The sequence below is a fragment of the Falco cherrug genome, chromosome 4, assembly GCF_023634085.1.
Source record: "Falco cherrug isolate bFalChe1 chromosome 4, bFalChe1.pri, whole genome shotgun sequence".
In the NCBI taxonomy this organism is placed as follows: Eukaryota; Metazoa; Chordata; class Aves; order Falconiformes; family Falconidae; genus Falco; species Falco cherrug.
In genome coordinates, this window is record NC_073700.1 from 31,075,303 (window position 1) to 31,102,811 (window position 27,509).

Consider the following 27,509-nt stretch of genomic DNA (forward strand, 5'->3'; position numbering starts at 1 on the left):
AAAAAGCCCCCCCCAAGGAACACACTCCACCGAAAAATCAATTCAAGCTCCAAAACGCTGACCATAGACCAGGGCAAGTCTGAAACCAGAAAATGCTTTATTGGAAAGGTACAAAAAAACCAGTCACTGCAGCTAAATTTACAGCAATAAATTACGTTGTGGCTGTCAAGAGAAAGTAATGGACACATACACAGGGCTATTCGCCTTACAAACAGGAATCCACATTGCTTGGTATATCAATAATTTATTTTATAATAAAAAAGCAGCACAAAAATAAATATTGAAATGAAATTACTGAGTAACCACAGAGGATAGAATGAGCTGGTGATAAAAAACAACTTAAAACAGAAGACTCCTATCATTAAAAAAAATGAAAGCAAGTATCCACCATCTACGGAAACACCCCAGCAGACTGAAATACAGACGAAGGAAAACAAATCCACATTACAAAAGTTTTTTTTGTTTTTGTTTTGTTTCTTTTTTTTTTTAAATAAAAACAATCATGACAATGAAGTTTAAATGATTCGAGAGAGAAAAAAAAATGCCACCTTCTCCTCCTCCCCGGGGTCCGAGCCGTCCAGTGGCCTGACCGCCATGGCGCCTGGCCCTGCCACAGCTCGCCTCCGCATCAGCTCGCCCGTCCCATCCCTCCCCAGCCGTGTCACCCAGGTCTCTAAGAGTGCGCTTTGCGGTCTCCTCCAGACGGTAGAGTTGGGCAAGAGCAGAGACGCTGACTTGCTTCAAAGGGATCTGGAGCTGCCCTGGAGGGAAAGGTTCCCCACTCCCCATAGAGAGCACAGCAAACACATCTACACCAACACAGATGTCCCTCCCGGTCCCTGCCCAACGCTTTCGTCTTCTCCTGTCTCCCGCCCAGCCCTCGGTTCTGTCACACTGCAGATGGGGAGCAACCAAAGAAAGGCCAGGCCCAGAGGAGAGGACCCCAGCACCCAAATCCAGAGCCCCCGCTCCTCAGCGGGGCAGGGGAGGGGGGGGGGACACACAAATTAAGAGGGGCAGAGAAGGGAGCCCCGGCATCCAAACTACTGCAGCAAAGAGACAAGCGAGAGGTACGGCTGCAGGGGAGCGCTGCCCGAGCCGCTCAGGGGACACCCAGCCCCCCATGCGGTGCTCGCCCTGGGTGTCAGGCTTGCAAGTGCAGGACGGAGAGAAAAAACAGAAGAAAAAAAAAAAAGAAAAACAAAACAAAAAAAAAAAACCCAACAGAAACAAACTGAACCCCAGAGGAATGCAATGTGACAACCCCAAGCTGGAGGGCCCTCCAGGGTGGAGAAGCTGGGTCTCCAACGCGGTCAACAGCTTTCAGGTCATTCCTCCCTCCACGTTACCTTGCAATTCTGATCCCTCTGTGGAAGTTTAGCCAGGACATTTCATTCCCCTCCAGGTCACCACCCAGGGAGCCCTGGACTGGCAATTTCTTTTAATAAAGATTTACAGTATCAAACTTGGAAAAAAAATTATTTTTTTTTACGAAAAATCTGTACGATAAAATGTATATAATTATATATTTATATATATATTTCTCTCTCTTTAAATATTTCCACGTGGTCCTTATGGATATCCAATATGGATTACCTACCATGGCTATGGTATCAACAGCTTTAACAACACCCAGGCCTCTTGTTCATTATCGAGTGACCAGAGATTTAAGTGCCTACCAGCACTAAACTAGCAATCACTTGGACAAGCCTTTGGCACCCTTCCAAGAACTGGAAAAAAAGAAATACTTGGCTGCAAGGGAAGTGCCACGTAAAGATATGTTTCTCAACTCATTCCAACAGCAAGAAGACCCCACGGAACAAAGTTCGACCTCCGTTCCCCTCGGTGAGACTGGTCTGATTTCCCCGGCAGGGGGTCAAGGGCAGCCAGAGGGTGTTCCTATCTAGCCAGGAATGTTATGGAGCTCTGGAGCTGTTTTAAAGACTGGAAGCATTTGGGCATTTTCAAGTCAACTGGCCTTTTTCATTAAAGTTTTCATTTAAAGCCCCAACAGTGCCAGGAGTCTCCATTTTGCCTGTTTTCAGAGGCACCTGTAAGGTCTGGGAAAGTTTCCAATGTCTGTGAGCTGGAGAACATGAGAGGACCAGGAAATGACAGTAACATCTTTCTCTTCCTCAGCTTCTGCTGTGGGAGTCAATAACTGGTACTGATACACAGGACATTGATCTGCCTGTTCGGAGATAGGGAGGGAGTGGAGGAGAAATGAGGTAACGCTAAGTGTCATCCAAACTCTACGTGTTGGAAAATCACTCGAAGGAAACTCCCTGTTCCCCTCCATAACACGTGGATCTGGCAGGGGTAACGAGCCTTCAGGAAGCGTTTCACTTACACCCTTTCTGGCTCAGTAAGGTCAAGGATGTCGATGTTGAGGACTGAACGAGAACCAAGTCTGAGGTTTCTCTTTTCATTAACCTATTTCACAACGGACCCTCCTGGGAAATCCAGAGACTCCGATGACAAGGTGAAAAAAAAAAGAAAACGCAAGCTAACAACTTCTTCCAAAGACAAGTAGGGCTTCACTAAATTTCAACAAACTTACTGCCATTCAAGGCAAGACCATGCCTCAAACAACAAATTATACTGGGTGTCAGATGCCAGTTCACTGTCCCCTTTGCAACAACAGCGGCACTTGATTATTCTCTTTCAGCCCAAAACACTCGTGAATTCTCTGTGATCCTTCTTTTCTGTTCTGGAGCCCAAATCCTCTAAGCTCTTCTCCTCATCTTAAACTTCAGCAATCTCATTCTCTTCTCACCTGTGTGACAACAGGCATCGTCCATTCCACAAGTCTCTGATCTGCCCTGCAAAACTCACAGTCCCTTTTCTTTCCTACTTCAAAGAAAAAAAAAAAAACAAAAACAACAACAAAACACACAAACACCAACATAGCTAGTTTGTTGTTTTTTTTTTTTTACAGTGACCTGGAAACATTCGTCTTTTCAGCGCTGCTGCGCAACAGCAGAATCTCTCCCTTCGGCTTCCCACCTCCTGCCCATTGTCAAGCCAGAAATCCCTCTCCCAAACCATTGCTCAGAGCCACACGAACAACTTCTTGACCCCAATTCTTCCATCCCCTACACGCACCCCCCGATTTTCCATCCTGCCCTCCGTGCACCTCTTGGGATAATTCACCCATTCGCCAGAGAAAGCGTCAAGTTTCAGGGTTACATTCACACAGGTTGTCTGAACACTGAGGGTTGTTCACTGTACTCTTTGGATCCCAACTCCAGCACCTGACACGCTACGGAGAGGAAAAGACTCTTCCAGCTCCCATCCAACCTCCCCACAGCCCTTCTGGTCATCAAAGACTGGTGAGCCCAGCTCTCCAGCTAGGATGCTCATTGCTAACCTACCAACACTTTTAGCAAAGAGGAAGCTCTGCAACTTCTCTCCTCCTGTCTGAACGCTATTGCCCTCTAGTTACACTTCAGTGCTTTAAAAACATCTTTCTGAAATACTCTGCACAAACCCCTTCCCGTAGTGCTGATGCCAGCAGAACTGTCCCACCTTCTCACAGCCAGTTCTGCCTCCACCTGGTAATACTTGCAGCATTTTTCCTCCTAGTCTCCCCTTCTCCTCCCCGTCACACAGCTCTTCACAGCATTTACTGTGCCTCCTTCCCTTAAGCTTCAGGGAATCCAGAAAAAAAAAAAAAAAAGCAGCTGCTACTTCAAGACTGCGGATCATTTGGAAGAAATAAAACTGCATAAATATACCCAATTCACAGGCACACCTTAGGGAAGGAGCTATTGGGAAACTTGGGCTTGGAGTAAAGGAGGCTGCAATGTAGTTTTTACAGGCCACACAGGTAATGGGGCATATTAAAATATGTAAAATATATATTTTTCCATATTTTAACAGCATGGATTGAAAACAAAAGGCTATTCCTAATGGGTGTGGTCAGACCCAACCATTAGTCTCCATTGTCCTCCCGCTCCCATCCACTCATAGCAGGATGAAATCTAATCCAAAAAGCCTATATCCCTGCCCTCGTAATATCAGACGGAAGTGGGGAAGGTAGGGGAGACCTTTCTTACAGGGAGTAGGATGCCTCTAAAGGAAACTCTTTTTTTCCATACATTCATCTCACGTGATGATTTCTACGGTCCATCTGCTTCCTGGCTCTTGAGCATCATTCACAAAGACTCCGGAGGCTCCTCAGGTATCTTCTCCCAGGTGGAAAGCTGCCCACGGCTGAGAGGGGTTTGGGGAGGCAGGGGAAAGGTGGAAGCAGATCTTGCAATTTGTACTGCAGATAGAGCTCAAATCCTGGACACGAGAGGTTGATGGAGCCACCGAGTCCAGACAGAAGCAGCCAGTGAAGTTCCCTTTGTAGGTTTGGGGTCGGGGTTTTTTTCTTTTCTTTTTTTTCCTATTTTTTGCACTTTTGGAAGAGAATTGTTAAAATGCCAATTCTTGACATGACCAAGGACTCCGGAACAATGCATAAGAGCCTCTTCCCCTCCCCTCTGAAAGGCTGCTAGTTCCCCCCACCGAGGGCACTAGGACGCTGCTGAAAACGGCACAGAACTGGATGAGATTTCGGCTGATTTCACAATGGTGATGACACTGGTGGTGGCAACTTTGGTGGGGGTAATAGGCCCTCGCGCCACAGTACGAGCAAAGGTCTGGAGTGCTTCGTACTTGGAGCGCAAGGCATCCAGCTCTAGCTTCATGCTGCTGTTTTCTCTGGCCAGCTTCTCCACCTCTTGTTGCAGCTCAACCCGCTGCCTCTCCAGCTCCTCTTTCTGAGTCACGCGCTTGATGCGGCAGCTGGCAGCGTAGCCCCGGTTCTTCAGCGTGCGCCTCCGCTGCTTCAGACGGATGACCTCCTCTTTGGTGAGACCCCTCAGGTGCTGGTTCAGCTCCCGTACGGACATTGACACGAGTTCATCATCACTCAGCACTGGGGCATTCTCTCCTGACTCCTCCTTTACCTGCAAATACCAACAGCACAGGGGTAGCAGCAACCCTACGTGAACAGATGTTCTGGACAGTGAAAAAAGACAGGCCACCCCTCGGCAATGCGACACCCCTACCTGGGAAACAACCCCAAAGCACTGTAGAGACCACAAACTCCGCTAAAACATCTGGGTAAAACATGGCAGAGATCTGAGCACTGCTGTCGTCCAGGTTTGGGTAAGCCTCTTAAGTCAGAGAAAGCAGTGAACCTTACACATGTGAACTGAACAGTATGATTTTTCAGGAGATAAATGTAAAGCAGACTGAAGCCCTTTGTGTTTTCCTTTGTCAGGACCTGGAATTCATACTGAACGCTAAAGACGACACCTTTTCCCAGCACTACACCAGGACACCAGTGCAGCATCTCAAAAGCTGAACAGCCACTTGTTTAATTCAGCATTTTGTGGCTTTTCATTGAAGGCTGCTCATCCAAGTAGCCAGCAAAACCGACCCTGCTTGGCTTCAAGGACCACAGCTTGATTTGGTTTCGCTGGTGCACAGGCCAGACTCTGAAGTTACGTGAGAGACACCGAGGCTTTGTGCCTTTTTTCTCAAGCAGATTTGCTGCCACAATTATTTCCAGAACTATAGAACCATTTAGGTTGTAAAAGACCTTTAAGATCATCGAGTCCAGAACCTTTAAGGTATCATCCTTTATGTCTCTTCAAAGACTGCAGGACATCTGGAACAAGGAGCTAAGAGACTGGAAAGAAACCGTGACAACGCACACACAACAGCCCGTGTGTAGACCACCACCAAGCTGGCAGGTCCCAGACATTTACCATCTCATGGATGTGAGGGACACCAGCTGAACGCATCCTTTCGCCAGTGCCCCCCAGTCCCTGAGAGCAGAAGTACTTCACTGACAGGCCTGGGAGCACTGGTTTCAGGATGCTGCCGATACCTACTGTAGCCAAAAGTCTCTTGGATAGCAACTGGGATACGCCAGCCTCCAAGCCATCCCAGAGACTTCAGACTTCTTTCTGGGTACTGCCAGTATTCTACTATCCTAACCTTTCCTGTAGGCAGTGCGACATTGCATCGGCACCCACATGTTAAGAGTCTCTCAGAGTGAGAAAGAAAAGTCACGTATGACCAATGTCGCACGGAGCATGGTTCTGCCAGAGCCTCCCCTGCCACCCAGCACCGCCCGCTCAGCCTCCTTCCCTACCTTTAATGCCTTGTTCGGTTTGGGATTAGTCGTCATAACCTGAGCACAGTCTTCCGGACAAAACTGCTCAGAAATTGCAACTGAAAAACAAAACAAGATTTTCAGGTTACAGTAATCTCAGAGATGAAGGTAGGAAGAAGATACCCAACACAGTCCGAACCCCCCAACTCAACCACTGTTAAAGCAAACCACCACACCGCTGTTCAAAGCAGCAGGATGGATTCACAGATCAGTCCACCCCATTCAGACGGAAGAAAGAGAATCAGTCTTGACAAGCGCCTTGCTTTTCCAGGCTGAAGACCTATTTTGCTATGAACTACACTAAGCCCCAGCAGGGAAGGCAGGGCAGGGAGGGGGAAAAGGACACCAGCAGCAGTTGCACAGCCACCACGCGGCACCCCGCGACGTGCCACCAGCGCCCGCTCACCTCCCTCCAAAGGAATCCCAGACGCTCCAAATGGCCTATTAGGGACGGAATTAAGACTTACCTCCGCTCATAAAAGGCACTGAAAAGCCACAAGACAACAACTCCCTTCATTCTTATTTTGATTATTATTAACCCGGCTCGCAACTGAATCAGCAGCCCAGAAGGAAGCTGCCTGGTTCGTAACCTGCTTTCAGCGCTGTCCCCACCCAAAGGAGACGCTACTGGAAAACCCAAACGGCAGAAACAAAAGCCCCCTGATAACAACGCGAGGCAAGGAGTTTGCCTCTCCCAGCACACCCAGACTGTTGCTTCCCCATCCTCTCGGCCCCCCGGCTGCGAGAGCCGACCCGCCTGGTATTTCTAGTGACGTGGAGGCATGTCCACCGACAGAGAGACCATCCCCTGCCGAGGCACTGCCCTTCACTCTTACCTTAGCTGGCGACTACACCCCCTCGATCAGCGCCTTGCAGAAAATCCACCTGCCCGCACCTCCACCCAAAACCTTCACCCGGCGGTGACGGCAGCACGGGCGGTCTGTCAGGTACCTACCACTAGAGAGGCGACCGCAGCCGTGCCACCATCACAGCCTCTCCCTATCGCTCCCCCAGCGGGGAGGGCGCGAGGCGCCGGTCCCCCCCCGACGCGCGGCGGCGGGCGGCTTCGAGGGCTGTACGCCCAGTGGCACCGCAGAGCGCGCAGCCTGTCTGGCGGGAGTCCTCTCCCTCTCCGCCCCCCTCCCCTTCCCCAGCCCAGCCCATACCCTCCCCATTTCCACGTCTGCATCGTGTCACACATCCTAATCATTCATGAAAAATCCAGCCAAAGCATCCCAAGCATGATTCCCTTCTGATAGTTGCCATGGTGACCTTGGGAAAGTAGCCAACCCGGAGACAGTCGCCATGGAAACAGAGAAGCCCAAAAGCAATAATGACTTCAGGTCATGTCTGTGCAAAGACATCACGAGGTCGTCGGAGAGTAAACAAACTCATTCATATCTGCAAACAGGGGGTGGCGGGATGCGGGGCAGGGGGGTGGGGGGCACAAAGGTGGGTGGGGGGACCCCTGGGAGCCGTGTGGGTGAAGGTGCTGGCTCAGCCCATGCTGCTGTCACTTGAATTTTATCAGTCGAGACACCTCATCATCACACGACTTACGTAAAAAAAAAAAAAAAACATCAAGACGAAGAGTGGAGGGGGGCAGAAAAAAAATAATCCCCTAAGTGCAAAGCTGCAAGATACTATCCTAGATATTAGGGAGTGTATATAGGCGCCTCCTCTATTTTTAAGCCTGAGACAGCACAGCTCTCCATGTCTGGAGGAGGAACAAGGACAGCCGCACAGCACACAAGCCAAGATGCTCTGTGATGAATGGACCACTTACAGCAACTGGTGTGCGCTGCGTTTTCCAGAGCATCACTGAGTCCTTCCCTCCTCTCCTCCAGCACCACACCCCACCCTGGGCACACCTCCAGCAGCCCCCACTGCAGCGGGGCAGCAGGAGCCAGCTGGGCACAGGGCAGGGCAGCGGGTCCCAGCCCCTGACAGCCACCTCCGAGCAACTGGATGTGCCTGACCCGTGGCTGCTGCCGTGCCACGCGTGTTGCACGAGGGCTGACCGCAGGCAGGCTCTCCCTTGAGCGCAGCCACCGCCGTGCCACACGTGTTGCACGAGGGCTGACTGCAGGCAGGCTCTCCCTCAAGCACAGCCACCGCCGTGCCACACGTGTTGCACAAGGGCTGACCCCAGGCAGACGTGTTGCACGAGGGCTGACCGCAGGCAGGCTCTCCCTTGAGCGCAGGTGCTGCCGTGCCACATGTGTTGCACGAGGGCTGACTGCAGGCAGGCTCTCCCTTGAGCGCAGCCACCGCCGTGCCACACGTGTTGCACGAGGGCTGACCCCAGGCAGGCTCTCCCTCCAATGAGGGCCTCTCCAGACCCCAGCGCTGCCCTTGGGCCGTCCATCGCTTCCCCTCCGCCACCCACCCCTACCTCCAGGCCGGAGGCTCAGACGTAGGCGCTAGCACGGAGGAGGAAGGAAAAAGCTCCCGGTCTCGGCCAAGCGGTCCCGGAGTTCAGGAGAGCAGAGGCGCTGCCAGTGCGTAAAGGAAAGGGCCGGCAGCCCCCTCCCTGCCGCGGCACCGCGCCGCGGGCGCGCAGGCAGTTGGTGCCATAGTTATGCAGTGAGTCACCAGCTGTTTACAGAGTTTGAGCGCTCGCATTCCCACAGCATCAGAAACTCTTCCTTCCCTCGGCATCCCCCCTCCCGCCGCCCCCGGCCCTACAAGGCGAGGGGCACGCTGCGCCGAGCCGCGCCAGCGAGAGAACCGGAAAAGGAAAGTCAAAAAGACGGGGGAGGCAGACGGCAGGCCCGGCACACCCACCCCTGACACAAAAAGCCTTTTGATCCTCACTCAGCCCGGCTTCAAAGTGCTTTCTACGCCAGCCGATGGAAAAACTGAAGCAGGCCACTTGGCCGCGCCGAGTTGGAAAGAAACGTAAAATATCGTGGCCAACACGAGGCGAGGGGTGAGGGTGCCTCTGCCAGGGGGGCAGTGCCCGAGCGATGCTGCGGCCCCACGTGAGGAAACCCCTTCTGATCACCTGTCGCTCCATGTTGCCGAGAAACGAGAAACATCGCCTTACCCTCTGCATCCCTCGCCAGACGGCGCAGCCGCTCTCCTGCCCAGCACGGGGCCCCGTGCCGCACACCTGCCTCCCCCCGCACACCCGAACACCCTGGATGATGGGCCGGCACCCCCCCGAGACGATGGGCTGGCATCCCTTGGATTGCACTAGGAGCCACATGCCAGAGCCACTGCTGGCACAGATGAGCAAGGAGATTCAGGGCTCTGTCAGGAATCGTGATGCCAGGCCCTCTCCACACAAGGGTGGGAGATCAGGATCTGCCCCGACCCCATGGGCAGGATTTGGCAGCACAACTAGAAACGCTCAAATGGGCTCAAGCCACGCGCTAGACACTAGTGCCAGGGCAAGCCTTATCTCTGCACTAGGTGAACCCACAGGTGTGGTTCAGGCTTTGCTCGAAACCAATACAACAACACCAGCAACCCTCACCAGCAGTCCTCCAGGGCCTCAGGTTCCATCTCCTCACCTACAAAATCCTTCCCATCAGGACCATTTGGGACTATTCAGCTACCAACAAAAAGCAACTAAAATCAGCACGGCATCTCCCACAGTTAGAAGGCAAAATCCCACAAGAAAACGCTAAACCATCCTGCAAACACATCACATCCAGCAGCATTCCCTAAACATGCTGCCCACGGGTCTTCTGGGACCCTGTCTGCGATTTGATTATTAGAACCCTTTTAGTCTTTACCCTATTCCTGCCCTTCTTTTCTTAATTGAGTTTGCTGCATCACAACTAAAATTAGGAACTCAGCTTCTTGGAACAAGGACCGCATTACATCTCTATTCTGTAAGCAGTACAACACACTTTGAACGCTACGTAAATAAAGCGGAGAGTAGTAATACACCAACTGTAAGGGGCAAAGGCTTTTCCAGTGCAGCTCTGCGCTTGTATTTAAAGCAAGTGTTTTGACTGTGGGTTACATAAAGAGCCCTTGTAATTCTGCAATAAAGTTACCCATTGACAGCCTTGCCAACGCCCTCTTGCCTTGCTCAGACGACTTCCATGCCTCTTGCAGCATCCTCCCAAAAACCTAGACATCTCCAGCTGACATCCCAAGACTGACGGTCTCAGCTTAGACCATCTAGAGATCCCCAACTCCTTTGCTTGGAAAGGGGAAGACAGCAGAAAGCCCAACTCATGCAGAGATAGGACAGAGCTTTCCACACAAGGCTTGCAATTAGGAGAGAAAACATGCCAGAATTAGGTTTCAGACTTTCCACGCTACAGGGCTTTCAAAGCGCGTTACGCATTAAGGAATTACTATAAAGTCACTGCCGACACCCAACAACTGCGGATGAACTCAAATTTTATAACTCTTTCTACACTGAAAGACAACCCCAGCCAGAACACGAGTGCCTGGCAGACAGCCCCGCTGGTGTTTAGCTTCCATCCTCAGACACGTACAGCAAACTGAAAACATGCAACCCTCACCTTCAGCCAGGCCAGCGACGACTTCCAGTGGGCAGAAAAACAGCGTAAGGTTCAAGCAGCGATAGGGATCTCTGCCATCGCGCCTCAATTCAGCACCAGCAGTTACGCAGAGAATACTCTACTCATTCCCAAATGCAGCGATTTAATTCCCAGGCAGCTGTTTTAGTTACATTTCTCATTTATCCTTAAGTTATTTCCAGCTCCAGAGCGCTAGCCAAACGGATATGCCTACCCAGGATAACATCTGAGCTGACAGGTGAAGGGAACTTACAGACGCTTAAACCTTTGTCGCTGTGCCTCTGCCACTCAGAGGCACGACACGGGTTTCCAGCACATCGCAGCATGGTAGGCAGAGCACCATCCCTCTCCCCATCCTTCAAAAAGCCATTCTCCTGCGCTGACAATCTTCACACATCCTGTAAGGCAGACTGACGCTTGTCACTCATTTGTAATGAGAGCGGGGAGGGACGGGCTGATGGTGTGAATCAGAGAGTAGAAGCATATGCGAGGCAATATACTTGACATGAAGAGAGAGAAGACACAAGGAGGGGGTGAGTCACTGTTTACTGTTCTAGAGGAGCTCCACACAGCCCTCGCCCAGCTGGCCAGCTTTCCATTTCCCTTATGGATCGGAACCAGCATCCAGCAGCAAAGAGGAGAGATTCAGGAACCTTCAGAGCACATCTGAGAGCTGCCAGGACACGGCTCTCTGAGGCGCTCTCTGGGGAAGCCTGGACAGGGATCAGACAGTCTTCAGTGGTTTGGTAAACAACCTAGTCAGATGCTGCAGGGAGCCTGTGGTTAGGGAGCAGAGGATACGGAGTACCAGGAGGGTACGCTTGTGTGTCACCTCAGAAGTTCACAGAGGAGGTGGCTGAAGGGGAAAGATACGTGGCAGCCGGCCCCACTACCAACAAAGAGACAGCACTTCCTCCATCATGCGCTGATAAAACGTAGTGACAGAGCATCACCAGAATTACACCTCAGCATCCCTAGCCTGGAGACGCATCTCCACGAGACAGCCAAGCTGAGCCACCGAGCAACAAATAAACTGCTCGGACGCACAGCCGGATTCTGGGGCAGAGCTGGGATTGGGATTCCTTGCTGCTCCTGACCCCACATGCCAGCCATCGAGTTGGACGTCTTCACCGACTGCTAATAACAGAACATCACAGCATCGCTATTCAGGGCCCTGCAATATTGCAGAGCAGCAGGATTTGCTACGCAAGCTGGCCCTCCGCTCAGGAGCTTAGTGGCAGGGTAATCGCTCTCGTTACTGGCTCTTCCCGCTCACTTCTTGTGTTGATGGTCACACAGCACTGCATCGCTTGTGCTTCGTTCGTGCTTGGAAGACTCTCTGCCCGAGTTTGAAGATAGCCTGAAACAATAGCTCAGACAGAAGTGGAAACCGCCTGTTCATCTCTACAGGGTGCTGAGCCTGAAACTTCCTGATAATTGAAAGTGCTAGCACTGCTCAAGTACTTCACAGCTGGATGTTTACAAAAATGATCAGCGAGCAAGCTTATCCCACAAACCCCGACCGCCGTGGGGGCCAGCGCTCCCAGCTGTCCTTTCTTTGCTTCCCAAACATCTCACACAGAGATTTTTAATACCAAGGTCTGCAGCGCATTCCACACCGTTAATCATCTTCCAATGTCGATGGAAATAAAGAGCGTACCAGGCTGATCTGTATTTTTCCCTTCCAGGAGGCACACAGCGGTACCGAACTCCTTGCCACAACAGATTGCCCAGACAGGCGACGGTGCAGGAATGACATAAAACATGACAAAGCACGCTATGCTTGACAGGCGAGCAAAAAAAAAAAATTAAATAAATAAATAAAAACTAACAAAATTTCTGCCTCTGGTTCAGAAACACTTGGTGAAGCAGAGCATGAGCCTGGCGTAATACAACCAGGCATATTTCCCGCGACGCAGGTACCAAGCCCTGACAAGCTCAGGGCCTGCAGGAGCGGGCAGGGTGTCCGGCCGGCCGAAGTCACCGCGTGCCCCGATGGTGTGGCAATCACCCCGCCACCAGCAGGCCACCGGCCGGCACCTCCGGCGGGCAGGAGCAGTGTTCCCGCTGCCATTGGGCAAGCGTGGCGTCCATCACCTCTAGGAAGTGACTGCACGAGGAAGGCTTCTCCACAAGCAGCACCGCGTCCGCACAGAAGGCACGGGGGGGAACCGCGAGGCACGCGTGCCCCGTTCAGCAGCGAGGGGAAAAACCGAAAGTCACAAGGTAAATTAGGTAAATTCATTTGCTGCTAAACCCCTGACAGCAGCGCGGCAGGAGGTGCCAGGCGAGGGGCTGCGCTCCTCCACAGACACGGCTTCGTGGAGACCGGGAACGCAAGGAAAAGGCGCCCGGGGGACGCCTGCCTCATGGGGGCTCCCCCCGCGGTCCCCGGGCTCCGCGGTGAGGGAGGGGGCAGCCGGGCGAAAGTGAAAACGGAGGCCTTTCCCTTTTCTGTAACAACTTTGCCCAAAGGGGGCTCGTTCCTAATTGGAGCCCTCGTGGCCTGCTTTCCGCAGAAGCTGTGAAACAAACCCCCGCGGCGCGGCCACGAGGGAGGCAGCGGGCCGGCAGCCCGAGGGGGAGAGGGAGCCCTTCCTCCCGCCGACAGACCCGACACCGGGAGAGCCCCGACGCTCGGGCACCCCGCTCCCACCCCGGATATCCCCCCAGCGCCACAGTCCCCGGGAGCCAGGCAGCACCCCCTCCCCCGGGGGAAACCGCGCAGCGCCCCGCTCGAAGCGCTGCCCCCCCCCCCCCGGCTCCGGGACCGGCCCGAACACACCACGCCCCGCTCCTATTCCGCCCCGCCGTGCCCGGGACAGATAACCACCGCTGCAGCCGCAGCCCCGGCCCGACCGACGGGCAGCGCGGAGCCCGGCCGGCGCTTCCCCCGGCGGCTGCGCCCGCCCGATAACCCAGGGCGGGGAGCGGCTCCCCCGGGCCGCTGCTGCCACGCCGCCCGGCACCGGCTGCGCCCCGGCTCCCTCCGTTACTACAAAAGCGGCTATTTTTAGACCGCGGAGCGCGCGGCGTCACAACAGGTTTCCTCGCATGTATTTTCAGAGCCATTCAAAGGCGGCGGCAGGCTGCGCGCTCGTCCGCGGGGGGGACAATCACAATAACCACGGGAGACGGGGCAGCACCGCCCAGGCGCGGCCCCGCCGGCCTCCCCGAGGGGACCCCACGGCCCCCGCCAGCCCCATCCCGCGGGCGACTGAGCCGCGTTGGCCCCGCGCTGGGGCTTGAGGCGGCGGGAAGGGGTGACCGCAGGGCCCGCCGAGCCCCCGCCCCGCCGCGGCTCCCCGGCGCTTTGGGGGCGGCTGGGCCGAGGGGCCGCGCTGCCCCGACACCTCCCCCGCCGCCGCCCCGCCGGGGCCCACGTGCGAGCAGCCCGGCCCGGCCCGGTGCGAGGGGCGGCGGCACCACGTGCCCGGCGCGGTGGTGACTCAGCACTTTTACCTCCGCCGCCCCGCCCGACCGGACCCGACCGGACCGAGCCGAGCCCAGCCGGGCCGCACCAGGCCACCGCCCCCCCTCCCGCCATTCGGCGGGAACGCGCGGCTGCTTCCCCACCCCCCCCACCCCCCCAGCCCAACCAACCCCCCCCCCCGCCCCCGCCCCACCGCGCCCGGGCGGCTCCTCACCTGCGTGCCGGCGGGAGCGCGCGCGCGCGCCCGGGGCGGGGGCGGCGGCGGGGGGGGGGGGCGGCGGCGGCGGGGGGCGGCGGGGGCGGCGGCGGGGGCGCTGCGCGGCTCCCTCCCTCCCTGCCAGCGAGTCCCGCGGACAACAACAAGCGCGGGGCGGCCCCCTCCCCCCCGCCGCGCCGCCGACCAACCAGCGCCCCCGCCGCTTCCGGCATGGCGCGTCACGCCGCGCGTCACCGCCCGGCCCCGCCCCCGCCGCGCCGCGTCACCCCCCAGCCACGCCCGCGCGGTTCATTCATGGGGAAGGGCGCGGGGACGGGGCGGGGCCGGCACGTAGCGCCCCCCCCGGCGGGGTGTGCAGCGCGGACCAGGGCCCGGGCCCCCCGGAGCGCTCCCGGGGAGCGGGTCGCGGCGCGGCCGTGGGGCTTTGCATGCTGGCGCGCCGTTGGGTTTGCAGCGGGACGGGGCGCCGGGAGGCTGTCGGGGGTCAGTTTGGTCCCAGGGCTCCGTGAGGGGCCTCAGGCAGGGCTTGCCCTCCGCCGCCGGCGGCCACCGGGACCAGCCATCGCCCGGCACCCCTGGGGGCTGCCCCAGGGCCGGATCCTGAACCCTGACCTCGCGCTTTCCCCCTGCAACTGTGAGAGCTGCTAACGCTGCGCCCTGACCTCGTGGTGCACGTAGCGTTTCAGACCTGGGAGCACCCAACAATGATGCAGATGCATGAAAAAACCATCATGACACATGTGGCTGCCCAAACCCAGCTGCCTCCATCAAAGCTGGGCTCCCTCTGATCTTTTTTGTGTTCGTAACTATACTAGAAAGTCTGTGTTGGCCCCCTGCAACTTGGGCTTTCCAGCCTCGGGCCCAAAGACCCTCGCTGACGCATATCTAAGGGCCGTAGCTGAGGCTTTGAGTCAGGTCCTGGCTATTGCTGCTCCCTTTGGGCAACACAAGGTGCAAAGCATGGGGACCCCCATGACTGGTGCAGCCCTGCGGGCCCTGGCTGAAGCGGGCGTTGGGCAGATGCACCTCCCTGCTGGTAGGAACCCCTGTTTTTTATTGGAATTGGGCTAATGAGGTTGGGCAAAGCTCCCAGGTGGTGGCATGAAGCTGCGGCCCAGTGTGACTGCAGCAGCGCCAGCCTTCACCTCTCGGGAGCTGTGGGCTCTGGCTGCAAACCTGCTGCAGGCACTGGGACAGGCTGAGCTCAGGGCTGGAGGGCAGATTTCAGCCATCCCTGTGGTCCCCGTTGATGTCTCTGAGGTTTGTCTCCAGGTCTCCTTTACATCCTGGGTGGCTCAGAGAGCCAAGACAAGCAAGGAGAGGGGTGCTGGTGGTGGGAGCCTTGGGGCCACCGGTGTCTCCAGCATGGCCACCGGCCCCCGTGCCCTTTCCAGGTGGTAATAACCAGAACTGTCCTGCATCATCCAGGGTTTTCCCTGAGACATCCACGAGACAGTGAGGTATTTTCCCCTGTCTTTGCAACAACACGCGTTTGCCAGATTGCATACAGCATGGTGGGGTGGGTGGGTCAGTCATGTCACCTGAAATTCTGCTTCTGGCTGTATCGTGCTGTTCACAACAGCTCTTACTTTTTGTTTTCATTCCCCGGGGAAAGCAACTCCGCTCCAAAGGTCTGTTGTCCTTTGCTGCTGACCTTTAGACTGCAGTGGCCTTCGACAGTAAACAATGAGCAGCTCTCCCAAGTCCCTCAAGATTGGGGAAGCCTGGCCAGGGAGTGTGCAATTATATGCACTCGTTAACCAGATGAACAGGAGTGCATTGGATAAAGGACCTCTGGTGAAAACCTGGATGGAAAAAAGGGGCTTCATTTTGGGAAGTGTGGGGTTTTGTGGGTCTAGCCCACCCACCATGTGCTCAGAACACATCTGGCATCACCATTCCCCAAAGCCACGGTGCAGGATTCAGCACAGGCAGCTTTGTCACGCTGCTTTAGGTACAGTGCACCCTAAAAGCAGAGTAGAAGCATTAATACTCCAGGCTTTGAGACCCTGTGTGCATCCAGGCTGGGGAACATCTGAAAGATAATCTCCCGTATTCTCCACCTTTGAACAGCATTGAGCATAGATACATATATTTAAAAAAAAAATACATAAAGACAAAGCACACAAACCAGAGGAGCGAGTGGCTGGGAAGTTGCCGGAGAGGCGTGTGTGCAGGCGCTGCTACTAGAGAGGAGCGGTAGGAGCCGGGCGCCTTGTAGGGTGTTTACGGTGGAGCAGGCAGAGCTGCAGCAGCTGGGAGCCCTGCCTGCCTGCTGCCTGCTGCCCGCTGCCCGCAGCCACAATGTCAAGAGGAGACACGTGTATGTAAGCACCTGGCATGGCCGGAGCGGGGCCCAGGCAGGCCGGGCAGGGGGGTCCTGGGGCACTGTGCCTCCCCATGCTGGGCTGGGGACCCCCCGGCTGCAGGCACTGGCTGTCCCCCCAGTGAATGCTACTGCATCACGGGGCGGCCTGGCATGAGCATGAGTGTATGGGCTGGTGGCATGCCGAGGTCCCTGGGGTTTGCATGCTGGGTGCGATGGTGCTCACCGGCAATGGTGGGTGGGTGCTGGCACCCCGAAGGCACCCACGCGTGGGTGAGTGAGCGGCGATTGCATAAGGCTGAGGTGCTGTGTGGGGCAGGCGCTGCGCCCAGGGTGGCTTCGGAGCCAGGCCCTGGCAGTTTGAGCCGTTTTGGTGCCGGAGCTGGGGAGGGGCTGCCGGGGAATAAAATCTGCTTTTGGAGGAGAGACGTTTTGCTGAGCTTTTGCAGATTGCAGGGCGGAGATGGGTGGGGTCCAGGTGCCTATGGTTTGGGCAGGAGATGGAAAGAAGAAAGTTGTGTCTCTTATTTAAGGTGTTGAGATCGCTCCCTGGGCTCAGCAGGAATGTGGGGGTCTTCTTTCCTTCCAGTTCAGGAGGTGTTTGCCTGAGAGTTTGTGAAAATCAGATTTTATCAGTGGGAAGCAAAGACTGATGGTGCATTCCCTGCCATCCCTCATCCAGCTCTCCCCAGGGCTAAAACCTCTGACTCAGGGCTTTGGGCGACAGCAGAGGATGCTCAGTACCTGGGAGCCGCAACTCCCAGCACTACGGCTCTGTTCCCGTGGGCAGAGGGAGCTCGGTTTTGCCTGCAGCTTCCAGAAATGCTGCAGCCTGTAAATTCAGACCAGGGAAAAACTCACCGAGGGGCCACTTTGGCACCCCCCAAGAGCAGGTGGGGTTCAGGCAGGTGGCACTTTGTCCCTTGGGGCTGGCGGAGAGTCCTGTGGCAGCACCTCCCCGCACTCCAGCAGGGTTAGGACCACCCGCCCCTGGCAAAGCCACCCTTTGCTGAGTTTGCCACATGCACCTTAGCTGAGGGCACCGACATCGAGGTGCTGGGTGCCAAGGGGGGCAGGCTCTGTCTGCACTGTGGGCGTCGGGAATGGGGAAGCCGTCCTTGAGGCTTGGGTGAGCTCCTCCTCTCTGGCTCCTTCACACTTGCCTCCATCTCTCCCTCACTCCAGTGCCAGGACAATGAAGTCGTACCAGAAGCTGACGACAACAGTGCCGCAGCCAGCAGCATGTCGGGTGGAGGAGGAAGGGGCTGCCTCAACACCCACCGGCCGTGGGAAGCTGGCCCCGTGGTGGGTGGGCAGCGGGCTGCTGGTGGCTGCTGTGCTGCTGAGCACCATCACGGTCTGGGTGCTACGGCAAGTATCAGGGGGCTGGCCCAGACCCACACTGCCCCCCAAATGTCTCCTGGTGCCTGAAAACAACCGCTTTGACTGCTACCCGGAGCGGCATGTCGTGGTGACCCAGGAGCTCTGCGAAAGCCGGGGGTGCTGCTTCATGGAGACCCCGCCGCCGGCAGGGGGCAAGCGGGGAGTGCCCTGGTGCTTCTACCCCCCTGACTTCCCCAGCTACACCCTGGAGAGCCTCAACCAGACAGCGCTGGGCATGGTGGGGTTGCTGGTGCGGAGGGAGAAGGCTTATTACCCCCAGGACATCAGGATGCTGAGGCTGGACGTGGAGTTTCAGACAGACACGCGGCTGCACATCAAGGTGAGCTTCACGCTGGCTGCCCTTCAGAGCTTGGGACTGCGCTTCTGCACCCTCCATCCCATAGGTGACCGTCCCCTGCTCAGACCAAGTCTGGAAGCTGCTGTGCTCCAGGCATGGTTGTATGTGGTCAAGAGCATCTCCAACCCTTTGCCCTCTTTCTTTGCTGGTCTTTAAAGTGCATTTTCTCCCTTTTGCAGATAACTGATGCGACCAATCCACGGTATGAGGTTCCCCTAGAGGTTCCCCAGACGATGAAGAGGGCAGAAAACCCCATCTACAGTCTGGATTTCTCCTGGGACCCCTTTGGGGTGCTGCTGCGGCGCAAGGCGACAGGGACAGTGGTGTAAGAACCCACCTCCTCTGCATCCCACAGCAGGTGGGGGGAAGTTCATCCCACCCTAGGCAGGCTCCAGCACGCTTCCTGGAGGTTTTTCCTAGGAAAAACCACACTGCAGGATCTCCAGCCAATAATTACTCTTCATCTTTCCAGTGCTTGCTGTGGTCATGTCAGGGCTGGGTGGGATCTGGGGAGCATCTCTCCAAAAACCTCCCAGTACCCTAATTCCTCTCCGGTCCAAAAACAGACAAGCATTGTGCAGGTCCCCAGCACATCACCAATAAGCCACCTGGTGGCTTGGGGAAAGGGCCACTGAAGGGTTGTGGCTTTGCGTGTCTCGCCTGCTTTTGGATTTCCCTGGCTGTCCAAGCTATAGGGACACCCACATCTCCAGGCTTTTTGTGGAAAAGGACTGCAGGTGGCTTTGCTGTGCTGCTCTCAGTTGCCTCCATGGCTTTGCCCACACTAAGCTGTTGGTGAGCACCAACAGCTCGCTGAGGCATGGCCAGGGTGTTCTGGGATCCTGTCCTTTCCTCCCCCTTCCCTTTTGCTGGTGCCTGTTTTCTGTCCTTTACTTGGGAGCTGCTTATCAGCGACAACAGGCTGAGAAACCCCACCACCATATTGCCTTGGTGGTTAATAATAACCTGGATGGAAACTTCTGGTGTCAAAAGAAAGGCTGTGCCGTGCTGGGTCAGGCTTGTTTGGGCTCAGGCTGTGCCTCACATCCAGCCAGACTCAAATTTGCTGTCTGGGCCACGACGTTGGGGCTGGATGTGGGGTGGGGCATACGCTGCTGTGCTGGCCCTGGGGATGTTTTAAGAGGGAAGGGGTCAATTGTTGATTGGCAAATGGATCCCAATAGATCCCAACATCCCCTCTTGACCTCTCTCCCTTGGTATCACCCTGACAGGCTCAACACCACCGTGGCCCCCTTGATCTTTGCTAACCAGTTTCTCCAGATATCCACATCGCTCCCGTCCAAGTTCCTCTATGGGCTGGGGGAGCACCGTGGCACCTTCCTGCACAGCCTGGACTGGAACACCCTCACACTGTGGGCCCGTGACGTCGCTCCCACGGTACCATCTCCCCCCTCCCCGTGGGGGTGCAGGGGGCGAGGACCGGGGTGCATGGGACAAGCCCTGGGAAAACATGGCAAGGGGGTGGGCGGCAGCACTGGGAGAGGCAGGGGGTGGTCAAGGCTAATGGGCAGGTATGTGCTGGGAGGATTTCAGAGCAATTGCAAAAGGCTTTTGGCACTCTGAGGGCCCTGAGTGTTTTCTGCTCCACCCTGTCACTAGTGCAACAGGTTGTGGCAAGGCAGGAGGTTTCCCCCTTGCCCAGCCCAGCTCTGGAGCAGCCCCTGAGCTGTGAGGAAGAAGCAGCCTCCCATGGCATTCAGCACCAGCTCCAAAACCATCCTCATCCCTCACCTTGTCCTCCACAAGGGGTGACAGATGCATGGTTGGGTGGTGGCAGCAGATGCACAGAGTTGTTTTTTTGCCCCCAGTGATGTGGGGCTCTCCCACTTTGCCTGGGGGCTGCTCTGTCACCCGGCACATCCTCTTTGCAGGAATCGTTCAACCTGTACGGTGCTCATCCCTTCTACCTGCTGATGGAGGAGGGCGGAGATGCTCACGGGGTTTTCCTCCTCAACAGCAATGCAATAGGTAGGTGTCCCAGGGGACCCCAGGCCAGTTTGTCCTGGAGGAGGACCCGGCAGGAGGGGATGGATGGGAGCTGCGGGAGCGGCCAGATCAGGAACTTGGGGTGAGAGGAAGCCGTAAAAGGGAAAGATGTGGTTTGATGGCTCCGTTATTGAGCATAGCCATCTGTTTCCTGGCTACGGCAAGGCTCTTTAGCAACTGCTGAGCAGTTTAACCACACGCCCAGCTGCTGAGTTGCCTTCATAAAAGCAAGTCCCTTGCGTGCGGGTCTCTGCCCATTCCCCCTCGACCCGAAACGCCCTTGCCCCCAGGGCCAGTGGCGTGGCACGGCTGGGGCACAGCTGGGGATGCCGTCTGCCACCCATGCTCTTCCCAGCTGTGTTGCGCCAGCTGCAGCTGTGGGATCTGGCCGTGTGTGCCAGCTGAACACGCAGCAGCTCCCATGGGCTCCTGCCGTGTTGGGGACGGCACCGGCGACCACCCGTCCCTCCCAGCAGCCACCGCTTGCAGCCAGCTGGGACAATGCTGCACGTGGCAGGACTCCCGGAGCTCCAGCTGCGCTCGGCTTTATTGCAGCCATGCTCCAAGGAGGAGCTCGTGGGAGATGCAACCACCTGAGCTGAAGCTTGAGGGCTCAATCGTCTGAAAAGCCCTTCCCAGGAAAGCCCACATGCTCACTTGTACAAGTAGCTCTTGATTCACTCAGGAGGGGATTTTGGGGAAGGACGTGAAGGGGAGTCCTGCATGTGCTTGGTCTTTACATGGAAGCTGGGAGAACGGCGCAGCTTTGGGCTTAAAGAGCAAATTTTTAAGATAGAGAGCTCTCTCCCCACACAAGCCAGTGATGTCCCAGTCATATGATTTCTTAGTTCCCCTGCCAGAAGCTGAGCATTGCCTGTGGTGCTGCCTGGTCCCCCACGTGGGGGTCCAGGTCTGGGGGGTGCTCCCCAATGGTCACTGTCTTTTTCTATCCCCCCACCTGCAAGAGGTGGCCCTGCAGCCTGCTCCGGGCCTGACCTGGAGGACCATTGGGGGGGTCCTGGATTTTTACATCTTCCTGGGGCCTGATCCCAACATGGTCATCCAGCAGTACCAGCAGGTGATAGGTAAGTGCCCGCACCCCAGCATGGCCATCCATCTTCTCCATGCCCTTATCCCTGTCTCACCCCAGCTTCACCACTGTCCCCAGCCCTCCCAGCTGGAGAGGGGTCAGCAGTCCCTAGCCATCCCCTCCCCAGCCCACCCAGCACATCAGGTGTCAGCCTTTCGCCACCCTCCCCTTCCCATCCTTTTGAGATGCTGCTGTCATCTCGGGTCACCCTATCTGTGCTCCCACTCTCCCGCTGCAGGTTTCCCAGCCATGCCACCCCTCTGGGCACTCAGCTTCCACCTCTGCCGCTGGGGCTATGGATCCAGCAATGAGACCTGGGAGATTGTAAGAGCCATGAGGAACTACCGGATCCCCCAGGTAACCACTCGGACCTGTGGAGTGGGGGGGTGTCCAAGATCTGTTACCCACCCCTGAGCCTCTGTCCCACAGGATGTGCAGTGGAATGACATCGATTACATGGATGGGTACCGGGACTTTACCTTCGATCCCCAGAAATTTGCCTCCCTCCCCTCGCTGGTAGAAGACCTCCACAAACATGGGCAGCGCTACGTTATGATCTTGGTACTCCCCCTCCTTTCCCCCTGTGCTGTCTTTGCTGCAGAGCTGGGATGTAAGACGGAAACATAAGGGATGCTCCTGGACCTAGCCAATCATCCCTGGTCCTGGGGATTTGTATCCAGGGCTGTGCCTCAGTGCTGGGCGGGCAGCTGTAAACTGCCACTGGAAATCCCCCTAATGCAGGGACCACAGAGACATGGGCTAGGTTCTGGTGCTGTGTTCCTGTCTGCTGTGGGAGTACAAGGATGCGCCTGTCCCCTGTGGGTGAAAGAACTGGAGGAACTGTGGGTCAGGCTGTTTAACTCGTGGGTCCTCAGCTTGGGTGCCCTCAAAACCCCACGAGTGCTGGATTCTCGTGACCCAGCTGTGATCTCCCTTCTTCCCTCCACAAGGAAAGGGGGTGTGGGTTCTGCTTGCTGTGGGTGGTGGGGATGAGGGGGTGCTGGAGAGGGAAAGATCGAGCTCCCTCCCCATTGAACTCCCTGCTGTAGCCCAAGCCCGTCTGTGACCTGATGTTTCTTGCATAAGTGCAAGATTGCTTTTATTTGTCCCCCACCTCCCCAAAACACCCTAACGGGTCCTGGGGACTTGCAGAAGTGGCATTTCAGAAAACATGCCTGGAAGTGTTGAAGCAAGTTTCTGTTCCCCATGGGGAAAACAGCCACCGTGTGTGGGCTCTGGCTGACCCTGTCTGGGTTGTCCTCTTCTCTGAATCACACTGGCTGGCCAGGGGGAAGGGGCCACGGTCTGCCAGGAACAGTGCTAACCTCTGCTCCGTCCCCAGGATCCCGGCATCAGCAGCACCAACCCTCACGGCTCCTACTGGCCTTTTGACGAAGGCTTGAGACGGGGCTTGTTCCTCAACACCACCCAAGGGCAGCCACTCATCGGGCAGGTGAGGAGCTCCAGGGGAAATCCCAGCCCCGCGGGTCGTGCCATCGCAGGGTTGGGATTTCATCCCTCGCGCTGGAGGGAAAGCCAAGTGGCCGAAGGACCTCTCCGGGATGATTGCTAGAGCCTGGCTCAGCCCTCGGCCTCGCGTGTCACCTCCTGGTGTCTCCACCGGCCCCGGGAGCCAGCCCCTGCCCCAGCAGAGGAGCCCGTGGAAGTCATATGAGCTTTACAGAGTTGGCAGCTCTGCCCAAGCCTGGTCATCTGATTTCTCTCCCTTCCCGTTCCTGGGGCGAGGCGAGGCTGTCTGCAACGGACACGCGCCTCTGGATCTGCTCCGCAGTGCTCCCCTTCCAGCGTGTCCCCCCCCACCACCATTTGCTCCCACCAGCTCTCCTTCGCTGTCTGTGAGGAGGAGGCTTTTAATGTAGCCTGAAAACATGGAGAAAAATGAATCAGCTAAAATTCCTGAAGTGAGGCAAAGCGTGGAGAAATCACAGCTCTTTCCTGACGTGCCCTGGGCTAGGTGGTATCAGGGCTTGTGCAAGCAGAGGCAGAGCAGCCACTCCATCAGCTGCCACTGCCCACCCAGCCAGGTGGGAGTCCCCAGCATCCCGATGCTCCCGGACACCATGGAGGCAGGAGGGATGCTGTACATGCAGCATCCAGGACTGGAAGCGGTCGGCCTGGGTTTACTTTCTGGTTTATTGCTTGTTGCACCCCTGGCCCTCCAGCATGCTCACACCCCTGTGGCACCCTGTTCCCCATGGGGGTCCCCCACAGATCACCCGCTTGCTGAACCCCTGGTTTTGTGGTGTCCCCGCAGGTCTGGCCCGGCTTCACTGCCTTTGCAGACTTCTCCAACCCAGACACGCACCAGTGGTGGCTGGAGAACCTGCAGCACTTCCATGCCCACGTGCCCTTTGATGGGCTCTGGATCGTAAGTCCCTCCTTGCCCCCGGCTCACTCCCTGCCAGCAGCTCGGCTTATGCTGGTGTGTGTCCTGGCAGGACCATCTCTCCCTCAAATACTGCTTTTCCAGGTCTATCCACTGATCCCCCAAACCTCCCCCTTGAAGTTGCTTTACAATTTTCTCTGCTTAGGACATGAATGAGCCGTCCAACTTCATGGATGGGTCTGAAGACGGCTGCCCCCCAGGAGAGCTGGACAGCCCACCCTACACACCGGGTAAGGAGGGAGATGAAATACAAGGCTGTGCTGGTAGGTACCATGTGCTTTGAGATCGCTGGCAACCAAGTGTGATGGGGGAAACCCATTTTTAAGAGACAGCGTGTCTCCATTTTACACCCTGAATGCCTCCATCCCTACTTAGGTGTGCTGCTGTCCATGCCCAAGCCTTGTACGCTTGTCGGGGCTGTGTCAGAGTGCAGGATGGGACCTTCTGCATGAGCTTTTGCTGCTGTGTTGGCAGCAATGGCTGGCTCCTGTGTGTGGGAGGGCTGACCCAGAGCCAGCAAGCATCTGGGTGGGGGTCTACATCCCCTGCACACACCACCCCCCCCATGTGCCAACGGGGGCTCTCCTTCCTGGCAGCCGTGCTGGGTGATTCCCTCTCTGCAAAGACGGTGTGTGCCTCAGCGAAGCAGAAAGCCTCAGTGCACTACAACCTCCACAACCTCTACGGGCTGATGGAAGCCAAAGCCACAGCAAGGTACCCAAGCATCCTGCTTCCTGCTGGCCTGGGGATGGGATGGGACAAAATCCTGCTGCTGCTCAGGGCTGTGTAGAGAAAGGACGGGAATTTGAGTGCCCGACCTGAAGGAGAGATGCCCTGGCTGCTCACAACCTCTGGGATGGGAATAACGTGGAAGAGGAGGGGGGAGCTGACACCGCTGTGGGAGGGATGGGGGGGTGAGGCCGGTCCCAGTGCTGAGCCTTTGCTGTACCGCTTGGGCTGACCCTCCGGCCCCACAGGGCTGCCATGGGGCTGGACCTCTCCCTCCATCCTTGTGAGATAAGGTGTGAACTCCTGGGGGGCTGCTCTCACCTCCTGCCCCCAGCTCTCCCCATTGTTTTCCAGTGCTCTGATCCAGATCCGGGGGAAGCGCCCCTTTGTCATCTCCCGCTCCACCTTCCCCAGCCAGGGCCAGTACTCGGGGCACTGGCTGGGTGACAACCGGAGCCAGTGGAAGGACATGTATTACTCCATCCCAGGTGGGTGGCACAGGCTGCCCGCAGACACCCCTGCCACCAGCACCCCCAGTTCCATCGAGCTTTCTGCTTGTTTGGAGACACGTCCAAACTCCTGTGCCCTGCTGACCGTCCCTGCCCTCAGGGATGCTGAGCTTCAGCCTCTTCGGCATCCCGCTGGTTGGGGCGGACATCTGCGGCTTCTCCGGCAGCACCTCGGAGGAGCTGTGCACCCGCTGGATGCAGCTCGGTGCCTTCTACCCCTTCGCTCGCAACCACAACACCCAGAACGAGCAGGTCGAGGGCAGCGTGCCCAGTGGGAAGCATCCCAGTGGTGGGATGCGGGATATAGGCTGTGGGATGTGGGATATCGGATGGGGGAAGCAGGATGGGGGATGGCGGGATTGAGGATGTGGAATATGGGATGAGGGAAGCGGGATGCAGGAGGTCAGGGGCAGTGGGGATGCCTGGTGGGGTTGGGGATGGGGTGCCTGCTGACTCCCCACATTGCCCCCAGGCCCAGGACCCAACAGCATTCAGCCCCGCAGCAAGGACGGCCATGAAGGATGTGCTGCTGACCCGCTACTCCCTCCTGCCCTTCCTCTACACTCTTTTCCACCGTGCCCACCTGCAAGGGGACACTGTCGCCCGGCCCTTGTTCTTTGAGTAAGAGCATCCCCGCTGGGAGCTGGGGAGATGCTTAGGCTGGATGACAGAGAAGTGGCTGATCCGAGCGGCGTCTCCATCCCACCACAGGTTCCCCCAGGATGTGGCCACCTTGGGACTGGACAGGCAGTTCCTGTGGGGCCAGAGCCTGCTGGTGACGCCAGTGTTGGAGCCCGGGGTGGACTCGGTCACAGGCTACTTCCCCCGAGGCGTATGGTACGACTTCTACACGGTGAGGAGCACTGTGGCGCTCAGCCGGGTTCTGACGGTCCCTGCTTGGGTGGGAAGCCACGGCTGAGCCCAGCAAGCCCCGGTGGAGGAAGGGGTGGGGGTGGCTGCTCCCCAGACCCATGCCCGGGCTACCTGCCATGCCCCCACCCCCCTCACGCCCATGTCTCGCCACCTGCCCAGGGCTCCTCGGTGAACAGCAGCGGGGAGACACTGAAGATGTCAGCCCCCCTGGAACACCTCAACCTGCATGTCCGGGAGGGTGCCATCCTGCCCACCCAGGTGAGCACCCTCCCGTCACCTCCCCAGGGGCCATCCCCCAGCACCTCAGCCTCTGGACCCCCATCCTGGCTGCTTGCAACCCTACAGCACCAGTGTCTTTGAACCCCAGAAACCAGGGACCACCAGTGAGGTGACCCGAGGGAACCCCATGCGCCTCATCGTGGCTTTGTCCTCGAGTGCCACCGCCTGGGGGGACCTCTTCTGGGATGATGGCGAGAGCCTGGACACCTTCGAGCAGGGCAGCTACTCCTACCTGGTGTTTAATGTCACGCAGGTGGGACATGGTGGGGAGGGCAGGGCTGGAGTGTCCTGTGGCACCTGGCCACCTTGTGCTCATGGCGTCACCTCCTGCAGAACATCTTCACCTCCACCGTCCTCCATGCCAGCACTGAGGCTACTGAGGTCACCATTGGCACACTGAGCATCTTTGGGGTGCAGCAGCCACCCAGCAAGGTCCTCCTGAATGGCCAGGAGAGGCCCTTCTCCTACCTGGACAACGAGGTACAGCCCCGTCTTGGGGTGCCTGGACCTGGCGGTCCCCATCCTGGGGGTCTCCACCCCTCTTTCCCCAGCCCTAAGGATCACAGGGCTGGTGGCCAATGCGGTGGGTAAGGGACACTGGGGTTGAGGGGGGCAGGGGAAGGGATGCTTCACACGCCCCCCACTGAGGCCATACTCCCAACATGTCTCCTCTCTTCCCCCAGGTTCTCACCGTGACCGACCTCGGCCTCAGCCTCAGCCGGGGCTTCTCCCTGCGGTGGCTGTGATGGGCTGCGGGCCCCCCCGCCACGCTGAGACCAGCTGCCCGGGAGAGGCTCGGGGCTCCCCCCACAGAGGGGAGGGCATCGGCGCTGTCACCTGGGGCTGTCACCTGCCACTGCGCAGCCCCCCTCCAGCACGGCTGGGGACCGGGAGGGGGCTGGCCCCACGGGTGCCCCCCGGGTGGGCGGTACGGGCGGAGGTGTGGGGGCCGCTGCAATAAAGGCACATGGAGAGCTTGTCCTGGGAGCATGCCATGGGGCTGGGGGGGCGGGGGCAGCCAGCTGCGGCGGGGCCCCCCTGGTTTTCGTCCCTGAGCTCAGTCCTCCCGATTCCATCCCCCCAGTCCCAGCTGCTCACCCCACCCCAGCCCCCCTCAGCTCCAGCCCCCCACCCCTCCCCTTCCCGCTCGGATCCCCGATCCCCCACCAGCAGTGCCAACCAGTCCCAGCCTCCGTCCCCCGCCCCGGTCGCGGTCCC

The 27,509-nt window shown here is 57.4% G+C and overlaps 2 protein-coding genes across 8 annotated transcripts; one reads left to right on the top strand and one right to left on the bottom strand.

Moving 5' to 3' along the window:
- Window positions 1-78: 78 nt before the first annotated feature.
- On the bottom strand, window positions 79-14,495 carry MAFK (MAF bZIP transcription factor K). 3 transcript variants are annotated; one of them, XR_008732059.1, is made up of 4 exons: window positions 14,328-14,495; window positions 6,155-6,234; window positions 4,101-4,958; window positions 79-3,648 (listed from the first exon to the last, which is right to left on the bottom strand). XR_008732059.1 is itself a non-coding variant. In XM_055709331.1 (3 exons), the coding sequence occupies exons 2-3, from the start codon at window positions 6,188-6,190 to the stop codon at window positions 4,524-4,526; spliced, it is 471 nt and encodes a 156-aa protein (XP_055565306.1). In that variant the 5' UTR covers window positions 6,191-6,234; window positions 14,328-14,495; the 3' UTR covers window positions 79-4,523. The 3 variants fall into 3 exon arrangements, 2 of the variants coding, with proteins under 2 accessions (XP_055565306.1, XP_005438266.1); XM_055709331.1 differs by having other exon boundaries at window positions 79-4,958; XM_005438209.4 differs by lacking the exon at window positions 14,328-14,495 and adding an exon at window positions 7,012-7,274 and having other exon boundaries at window positions 79-4,958.
- LOC102046260 (lysosomal alpha-glucosidase-like) lies at window positions 10,996-27,270 on the top strand. 5 transcript variants are annotated; one of them, XM_055709328.1, is made up of 20 exons: window positions 10,996-12,906; window positions 17,842-18,379; window positions 18,577-18,722; window positions 19,630-19,795; window positions 20,290-20,386; window positions 21,370-21,489; window positions 21,733-21,851; window positions 21,924-22,055; window positions 22,837-22,947; window positions 23,770-23,883; window positions 24,047-24,131; window positions 24,498-24,615; window positions 24,985-25,118; window positions 25,240-25,391; window positions 25,612-25,760; window positions 25,851-25,992; window positions 26,172-26,270; window positions 26,380-26,544; window positions 26,625-26,878; window positions 26,975-27,270. In XM_055709328.1, the coding sequence occupies exons 2-20, from the start codon at window positions 17,852-17,854 to the stop codon at window positions 26,985-26,987; spliced, it is 2,844 nt and encodes a 947-aa protein (XP_055565303.1). In that variant the 5' UTR covers window positions 10,996-12,906; window positions 17,842-17,851; the 3' UTR covers window positions 26,988-27,270. The 5 variants fall into 5 exon arrangements, with proteins under 5 accessions (XP_055565303.1, XP_055565302.1, XP_055565301.1 ...); XM_055709327.1 differs by lacking the exon at window positions 10,996-12,906 and adding an exon at window positions 16,557-16,653; XM_055709326.1 differs by lacking the exon at window positions 10,996-12,906 and adding an exon at window positions 16,600-16,657.
- Window positions 27,271-27,509: the final 239 nt, after the last annotated feature.